This window comes from Terrapene carolina, unplaced genomic scaffold (assembly GCF_002925995.2).
Source record: "Terrapene carolina triunguis isolate 2854851 unplaced genomic scaffold, T_m_triunguis-2.0 Scaffold629, whole genome shotgun sequence".
Taxonomy (NCBI): domain Eukaryota; kingdom Metazoa; phylum Chordata; order Testudines; family Emydidae; genus Terrapene; species Terrapene triunguis.
This window is the reverse complement of record NW_020664980.1, coordinates 15,506,921-15,516,275: the sequence shown is the minus strand read 5'-3', so window position 1 is coordinate 15,516,275 and position 9,355 is coordinate 15,506,921. Positions and strand designations below refer to the sequence as shown.

The following is a 9,355-nucleotide window of genomic DNA, read 5'->3' as shown; positions in this document are numbered from 1 at the left end:
AGATAGTAAAGCTGGGAGGGATTTCATCTTCATAATAAAATGGATCAACGTGAATGATTGTTTCCATGGAGCTGAACCGTTTGTCTGGCGCTCTCTAGCGTCTCCTGATACTGGGTTTACATATGGATCCTGCCACTGCAGCCCCTGCTCTGCTGAGGGCTGTAGTAGCAGAGTGATATCACCCTGTTTCCTTTGCATGTGGCTAATTACACTGGTACCAGAGATGCAGACATGCTGGCACGTCACTCGGCAGCAGGCTGCCGGCAAACACAAACAGGGCCGGCGGCTGAAGCAATGACAAATTGATTCATGCCTGTGAATAACGAGGATGCACCAGGGGAGTTTGTGTTCAGGGAGGTCAAGAACTACAAGAATCAGCAGAGAGGACTTTTAAATGTACACAGGGTCGATCTGGTGCTTGCGGCCAAGCACATGGCAGGCAGGGACTGTGCCAGACTTGCCCACACGGCCCCACCGCTGCACCGCACGGACCCACAGCAAACCCCCGGCTATTCTAAGCCTGGAGCCACATCACTTTCAATCCTAACACACACGTCCATGGTTTAGTAGAGTGTGTAATACAGACAGAATGTGACCTCACCCCGGATTTGCAGTGGAACCCAAATCCAACTAGGATGCTTGCCTGGTTTCATGTTTCGGTGCAAAGCTATGTGCAGAATATGTCCAGCGACAGCTTCACTCTGGTTCCTAAGCCTTCCTAACACCTGGGCCAGGTTTTAAGTGAACCTACGTCTACACTTGGAGTGAAGGGTATGATTCCCAGCTTGCGTAGACGTGCTCGTGCCAGCCGTCACTGAGTTAGCAAACTAAAAATGGTAGCATAGCGGCGGTAGTTCCCACTGGCTGGTTTCCACTGAGTTTTGCTTGGAGATTTTGGGTTAGTTTGAGCCCAGCTCTGGAAGCAAAACTCGGGGGAAAGCAATTGCAAACCCTGATAGATCAAAAGGGGTGAAAATAACCCCACGAACCTCAGTGATGAAGTGAAACTGCCGCGTTTTGCTCTAGCATGAACCTGCTGGGTCACATGGCATCCTCTTATCCTAGGGTGACCAGACAGCAAGTGTGAAAAATTGTGACAGGTTGTGGGGGTAATAGGAGCCTATATAAGAAAAAGACCCCAAAATTGGGACTGTCCCTATAAAATCGGGACTTCTGGTCACCCTATCTGATCCCTAGAACTGACATAAACCCTCTGCCCCCACCTGACCCTGAGATCAGAAAGTCGGGACATTATCATGAGTGTCTCATCTAAATGGGCCCGATTGGTAGCTGTGGGGCAGAGTGGAAGTGGGAAGATGATCAGAATATGGGCAGGACCAGTGCGTCTTCTAGCTATCTGCCCACTTTCTGGGCTGGGCCAACCGGTTGTTAGGCCCCTGACACTTTGCTGCGCTACAGCTCCCCCTCCCCCCACTGCTTGGACATTTTATCACAGAGGAGAGAAAATGCTGGGCCATTGTTTATTTGGCAGGGTGAGAAGCCGGGACCATTCTGCTCTGGGGATCCGCCCCCCCTTCAGAAAATTCACAGCTCAGTAAAATGACTGTCCCTTCATCTCAGCTATCAGCTTAGGGCTTCTTTGTTCCAGATGGAGGGTCCATGCCAGGGGAGCTGGTCCTGGACTCAAAGCAGCAGCTGGAGGACTTCAGGGGAGGCTCTGCCCTTCAGTGAACGGCCCAGCAGAGGACGAGGCACGCTTTCATGTGCGCTTAACGAATGAGCAGATGCCCAGCTGAGGAGGATTGCAATGTCTTGCTAGAAATACCACCGCAGTGCAAAGTAATAGTGCCCAAAGACTGCCCTTGCGTCAGGCAGAGGGGTCCCTCCTCAATCAGCCAGCAGCTAAACCTTTTCACTTAGGCTAGGCTTGCATAATTCCTGCTCCTAAATTTTGCCACTCACACCTTTATTGGCTGCACATTCCTGGTGGGTTCAGAATGGGGCCAATCTCTGTCTGTTCTGTGATTCTGAAGAGCCATGCTCCAAAAAGCTAAGCTTCCATGTGAAACAATGAATTGCATTTCGAGCCCTTCCGAATGGCAGCAAAATAACTGACTGTAGACTGATGCAGTGGTGTCTTCCTGAGTCTGCACAGAGCCTCAAACAGTAGCTCTAAGAGAGCTGTTAACTGACCCATACACCTTAGTGGGACTCTGAAACCTAACAAGGACAATTTAAATGTTAATGTCTTACACTATTTCAGTGCTTACTATGGTAGCAGAAACAGATAGTGCATGTGTTTAGTCGACAACCTCAAACTGCCTGCCACCCCTCCCAGGTGTCCCTTGTCCAGCTGCCAAGACATCCAGCTTATTCTACCTAGTCACTTCTATAGGGTAGGTGGGCCTTTTCCAGACGAGGATCTGTGGCATATTGAAAATTCAGAGCCACAGTAAAATAAATGGAATTTAATATCAAAATAAGCCAGACGAATTACTGCAACTGAGTGTATCATTCATTTCTATATTTAATTTAGTATAAGCCTTCAGTTTAGAATTCCCCCAAAAGCTGCCGCTGAATTTTCAGAGACCAGGGGTTCTTGTGGCAGAATTCAGTTCAGCTTGCTGACAAGACACAAGTCCTTGGTTATAGAACCGGAGAAACGATGGGCTGGAAGGGACCTCGAGAAATCATTAAGTCCAGCCCCTTATGCCTAGGCAGGACCACATAAACCTAGACCATCCCTGACAAGTGTTTGTCCAACCCTGTTCTTAAAAACCTCCAGTGATGGAGATTCCACAACCTCCCTTGGAAGGGTATTCCAGAGCTTAACTCCCCTTAGAGTTAAAAAGTATTTCCTAATATCTAACCTAAATCTCCCATGTTGCAGATTAAGCCCATTACTTCTTGTCCTGCCTTCATTGGGCATGGAAAACAATTGATCCCCATCTTTATAACAGCCCTTAACATATTTGGAGACTTTTATCAGGGTCCTCCTCCATCTTCTTTTCTCAGGACTAAACGGTCTCAGTTTTTTTAACCTTTCCTCATTGGTCAAGTTTTCTAAACATTCTTTTTTTTTTATAATTTGTGTTGCTCTCCTCTGGACTCCCTCCAATTTGTCCACATCTTTTCTGATCACTATTGGCAGATACTTTTGCAGGGACATAGGCTTATTCTTCTTCCATTTCTTTCCCATCTCTAATTGCTGTACTGTGAGCCAAAACGGATTCCCTTTCGTTGTGCGGGAACACTGGCACTGCCACAGTAGATCAGACCCGAGATCCATCTAACCCAGTATTTTGTCTCCAAGAATGGCTGGAGGAAGATGCTTCAGCGGCAGAGGCAAGGAAAGTGTACAGGAGGCAGTTATGAAATAACCTGCCCACAGGAAAAGTCTCTTCCTAGCCCCTATCAGTTAGTTGTCATCTGATACACTGAAGTACGAGGGTTTATATGCCCTTTCAAACATTGGTTGTCATCCCCACACCACTTTCAAGCCTCACTAGTGTAACTGTAGCTGATCTCATTATCTGTGTAAATGTCTGAACAGTTTGAATCCTGCTACCTTTTCACCTCAACAATCTCTTGTGACAAGGAGTTCCACAGGCTAACTGCATGAAAAAGAATGAGAAAGATGTGAAGTGTTCCAATCTCTGAGACATCTCTAATAAAAGCCAAGATTGGGGAGGGTTTTTGGACCAGTGCTGGTTCTGATTTGACTTGGAGCCGACAATACCTCATCGATTGCAAAACCAAACTAAAATCCTCCTATTCCGTTCCCCCCCCAAAAAAACTCCAAACGAACAAGGAAGCCCTCAACATCCTCCACCCCCCTCATCCACCACAAATGATTTTTCTGCCTTCACCCATTGGGATAAATATTTGATAGATTCCCAATTTGAACCTGAAGCAGTTTATTTGGCTGCTGTTCACAAGTCAGGCACAGCAAAAATCAAGGAAATCTAGTTTGATTCAGGTTGGCTAAGATTGCCACTGGGGTAACATCATTTTCATATCACACATCCAGCACTGGCACAAAACAGCATGGACAGCTATGAAAAATGGACTGTGGAATCTCAGTACTTAAATTCCAGGTGATATTTTTCATTTCTTATGTAAATAAAATCAAATAAAATTAAAAGCACCATTTGCAAAAGAGAACACAAAACGAAAAATGTTTCTGTGTTTGATCAAGCAAAATCCCTTTGCAGTTCTACCAAGAAAGCGAGTTAAAACAAAGAGAGCTGTTAAATAAAAGATCCAGGTACCAAAGAGCAAAATTTAATGAAAGCCGAAACTGTTAAATATGGATTCCTGTTGAGAAAAAATGTCAATGTCTTTAAGAGTTTTCCCATTATTCTATTTTTAAGAAAAGTGTAGTAAAAATACATATTACAAGTTAACATTTTTTCCCACGCTTTTGTCTCATTCCTTTTTTCACCCCTCCATTGATCAAAAGCATTCTAAGATTGAGTCTCCTGTCTTATTTTCACAGGCATTCAGTCCTATCACAGAAAGTTTGTTCCTACAGGGCCATCTAACTGGCTGTTTCAATTGTTGGACAGAGCTTCTTTGATTCCCTACCACAAAGGCAGCGGGGTCTTTGAAGGTTGATGGGGCTTATTTCCAATTCCACAGAAAAGGGAATCTCTGCAACCTGCTCTCAGTGCAATTTCAGGTGGCGAAATAACTGGGTTATGAAAGGTCTTGGGACAAGAAAAGAATCAGGCAGCAGACTTTCCCAGAAGAGCTCTGGGACAGAAGCAGGAAAGCATCCTCGATGCCTGCTCCACTCCTGCACGTATACAGAACTGAAGTAAAAAAAAAAAAAGAGGTGGATAAAATAATAATAATAAGCGCAGAGATGGTGCCCTTGAAGAGTTATTCTGAGTGGCTGATGAAAGTGCTTGTCTGGATGAAAGATGGAGACTACAAGGGTTTCCATTGGCAGGGAGAGAACACGCAAGGGCACAAGACATGCTGTGCCCTAGTTAGGATCCTTGAGTTTTTGACTTGCCAGTCTCGCGAGGGTGACCCTAGGAGGAGCAGAGTCAGAGACAATAGATGGGTAGCAAACAGCTAAATGGTAAAGAACAGTTCAGAGCAGGTCAGTCGTTAAAGGTGGCTGACATACAGCACCGCACCATGAATCATGCGCTCAAGAGAACTGGTTTGCAGCCAGTCGTGCTTATGAAAAACCACGCGGGGAAATCTTCACCACAGACCTGCTCAAGTTATTTGCCTGCCACTTTCTCATCACATTCTCTCTCCTTCACCTGTCCTCCCCACACCCCCAGTTTCGCCACTTGCCACGTTGCAGTCTCTGTTACTTTACACATAAAAGCAGCCCATGAGCCTCTGGTGGCAGCCCCTTGTCACTGTGCAGGGTTTGCACTGGCTTTTGGAAGAAGCTTCAATCTCTTAAAAAGTCTGAAGTGACTGTTCAGACACAAGTGGTGGAAGTGTGGGGAGAAGAATGGGGTAGGAAGGGTCACTGTTTGACAGATCTTCTATGTCTCTAGAGGGTCCCCTTTAAATGATTTACTTTTGGGTAGGCCCTCCCAGTCCCCAAATGAAAAGCATTCTACTGTCCATGCTGGCAGCTTCACAAAATGAAAATTTTGTAGCAAAAATAAAAATAAAAAGATACACTGGGGCAACCTTGCCAGAAGCAGGGCCCCCTGCTGCATGTCTTGCACTGTGGATTTTGCCATTTCATTTCCAGTAGTAGCAACGCTGGGTTTTGGATCATAGACAGACTTTTCTGTACCAAGCAGGGGAACCAGCTGGCCATTTGTGAGTTCCATTTGTTTGCTGAGGATGAATGGGCCAGAATCCACTGCCGTTGGCTTTGCCACCAATGGGATTGGACAAGTGCTGATTTCTGAAGCTGAATTCAATTGGGCCCAACTTTGAGGAAGTATCACAGAAGCTTGTGAAGCTCTTGAGGGATGTCCTCCCCATTTGTTTGATTACGTGAGATCTTGGTTCTTCTCAGGAGGCTGGCTTGGCCAGTTAACCATGGAATGTCCCTTTTCATTCATAACTGGCTATAAGGGAATTTCACAGCCAAAAAGCAGGATGTCCAGAATGTAGCTCCACCATTTCTAGCTCCATTTTACTTGTTAGCAGGCCATCTGGTTGCTTTGTAGATGGTTTACTCTAGGCTCAGGGTGGTTCTGCCGTCAAAGAGAGCATGTACAGAAGCAAAGCAATGAAGAAATGGGTGACAATTGCCCATAACCCCAGATAAGTTAGGTGGGGGGTTGGACGGATGTTATATTTGCTTTATCTCTTCCATATGCAGCAGTCTGCCATGACCTTAGTCCACTGCTGACTTGTCCACTCTAGCCTGCCACATGTGGGGGTTTCCCCCCTGCAGGGACTGGTATGGATTCATACCCCAAGTTCAGAGCAGCTTTCCCTTGAACCACCGTTAATTGTCTCTGGAATAGTTATGACATTGGCCTTGGGTTATGTTGGCTCTTCCACCTCCAGTTACAACTTTCAGCCATTGTCTCCATCCAGCCACTCCCTACCCCCGTCTCTGCCAAAGTTGATTTCTGTTGCTGTTTCAGTCATTTTCTTGTCTCTAAAGTCCTTTTTCTTATAGGGAGAATGGAGAGATCCCGCCACAGTACTATCAGTCTTGTTACAACGCCGCCGCCCCCACGGTGCTGAATCGTGATGAATCACAGGGTTATATGCTGACACTCCCAGTGAGTTAGGTTTGCCTTTTATTTTATTTTCCTTTCATTGTTAGTAGTTCAGACATTATGGTTTGCATCCCACACTAAACCTGATTAAAGGGTTGAGTGGGGAAAGGGGAGAGATGATGTCACCCTGACACCATGGGAATTGGTAAGAAAAAATATATATATTGCACACACAAAGACTTATTAACAACCAAGTTAAAACAAAATGGCACAGTCTTCCTCAGTGCTCCAGTGGTTCTGCATTCCAGGATGGTCCAGAAACCTGCTGAATCTCGTTACCCGTCTCCTTATCGCAGCGCGGACTGCTATTGTTCTCCTGCCTGTGGATCTATCAGAAAACAACAAAGAAAATAGATTTGATTTCCTCAGGAAGATCCATCGAATTGTCCCTTTTGTCATCATCGTTTTTCTTGCATTTGTTCGGTTTGGTTTTGGCACTGGAGGGGTGGGACAGGCGAGACCCAGCTCTCACCCAGGCGATGCATCGTGGCCGATTATAATCCCGTAGCTCCCAGGGACATCCCAGTGCTGTGACTCATGCACGGAATCGCCTGCATGGATTTGGGGAAATCGTGGCTGACCACCCGTCCATTTTCTCCGCTGCCTCCTGCTGTAGCTGGCCTGGGAAGGGTTGCTGTCCTTATGGCTTCGTTGATTGATTGCTGTGGGATCAAACAAAAACCCTTTTTAGGAGGGACGGGGGGGTCTCCCCCTGTCCTTAGCAATGTCTGGAAAGTTACAATATGAAATACTCTTGCTTCCTTTGTCTTTATCTTTCCTTCATTCCCTAACTCGTGCTTTTCTGCAGTTCTGTATTGCATCTATTTTAATTGCTTACACCTCTTCTAGGTTCCAAGTTAAACGACTCCGTAACACCTTGAGATACAGGGCACACATGTCATGTGCAGAAAGTACTCCACCTATAGACAGGGTAAGTTATTGACCATTTAAATACATGCTGATCTCTAAGGCCCTGATCTTGCAAACACTTGGAATGAGTAAAGTTAAGCATATGCCTAAGGCTTTGTCTACACTGGCAAAATGAGGTGTGCTAGGAAACCTAACCTAATTTTCCCAGTCTAGACAAAGTCTAAGGTTGTCAACACTTGGAGATTTACTGAAATAGCTATTCTGGAACAGTTATTTTGGAATAAGATTCGGTATTCGATTCAGCCATATTAGTGGCATATAAAACACAACTCCTATGCTTCCTTTACCTTTCCCCAACTCTCATTGGTTCGGGCTTATTTTAAATCTCAGAGGGGAAAGAGGTATTACATATATTCGGCTGATTAAATGTGTAATCATCATTGGTGAAACATTAACAATGTTGAAATAGAAACATGTAAACTGAAGAAATGATCATGTATTATTTTTCAAATCCAGGTAAATTTTAGTGCTCATAGAAGTAAGACTCTCATAGGACCAGTCAGATGTATCCTAAATGCCATAGTGTCACCTTCTGACTGGCTTCCATGCTCACCGGAGTGGTCAAGGTGGAGGATACAGGGGACAGATTGTTTTCAGATGGCACAATTAATGCCAAACTTTTACCCGTAAATGGTAATCCGCCCCAATTCCCTTGCTTCTCATTGAATCAAGATGAATTCATTCCACAGGCAGTCTCTGGTTGTTAAACCGGCATACCCAGAAGTCTCTAGTGTAATCCTATCTGCTCTCTGCCATGGCACTCTGAAAGGATAACAGTACCATGTGGGGGAAAGGGTAGTTTATTAAAAACGATGTCCCTAAGCCTCCAAATGTGCACATGCCCTTTGGAAGACTTGGGTGCATATCACAGTACATTTTCTGCCAAAATGGTGTTCACGGAGTTAATGGTACTCTGTTTTACCTGAGATTGTTGGATCTAGGAATTGGTCCAGCAATAAGATACAGCAAATGATCTAAGCAGCAACCATTATTGCTTAAATATAGATAGCATTAGCACAGTAATACTTAATGGAATTACAGGACCTGATTCACTACTGAATTACTCCATTTTTATGTTGATGCAACTCCATTTGTTTGTTTTGCATGGATTTACACCAGTGTGAACCTGAAGTAAATGCAGTCGTGCATTAGCCCAACAGACTGCAGCCTTGAAGAGCTAGTCTTTGTTTCCTTGAAGCTTGACTGTAAGGAATTGTGATACATTCCTATGGTCATTCATGCTAGGGTTTTGCTTTGTATTTGAGATCTGCATTTGCACTACACAACGGTGTAGATCTGATCTGACTCTCAAAGAACTCATGTATTCGTATTAGTTAGCTCCCGCCATTCATTCTCATTCTTTCCTTTCTAAACACATCAACTAGCGTATTCACATCATCATCCCTATAACATGGGTTTCCACCCCGGGTCTGTGCTGCATCCGGCTTAGGAGCCTGGGTGGTGTCAGAGAGATGTAAAAGGCCTGGGAATGTGTTGCCACCTTCATCCGCTTTGTTTCACTTCTGGACTTGTAACAAAACTCGACTAAGGCAACCAGCATGGCTAGTCCGAGCCCTCCGATCAGGATATAGAAAACCCCGGCCACGTTGCTGAGACTCAGAGCGCTTGTCTTGTCCTAGAAAAGAAAGGAAAAGGGGACGGGACATATAGGAGGGGGAACAGCCAAATGAATATGGGATTGCTTTGTAAGAGGCACAGTACAATACAGTAACACTGGCATGTCA

The 9,355-nt window shown here is 45.1% G+C and overlaps 1 protein-coding gene across 3 annotated transcripts in view; it reads right to left on the bottom strand.

Moving 5' to 3' along the window:
* Positions 1-4,154: 4,154 nt before the first annotated feature.
* The window catches only part of GRIA1 (glutamate ionotropic receptor AMPA type subunit 1), a 79,347-nt gene continuing 74,146 nt past the window's right edge, over positions 4,155-9,355 (bottom strand). For 2 of the 3 annotated variants that reach the window (XM_026659361.1, XM_026659359.1), the window contains exons 13-14: positions 9,112-9,246; positions 4,155-7,363 (exon numbers count right to left, since the gene is read on the bottom strand). In XM_026659361.1, coding sequence (XP_026515146.1) covers positions 7,175-7,363; positions 9,112-9,246 — 324 coding nt within the window. In that variant the 3' untranslated portion in view covers positions 4,155-7,174. Of the gene's footprint in view, positions 9,247-9,355 lie in introns of all 3 variants that reach the window. The other variant, XM_026659360.1, reaches the window with a different exon arrangement.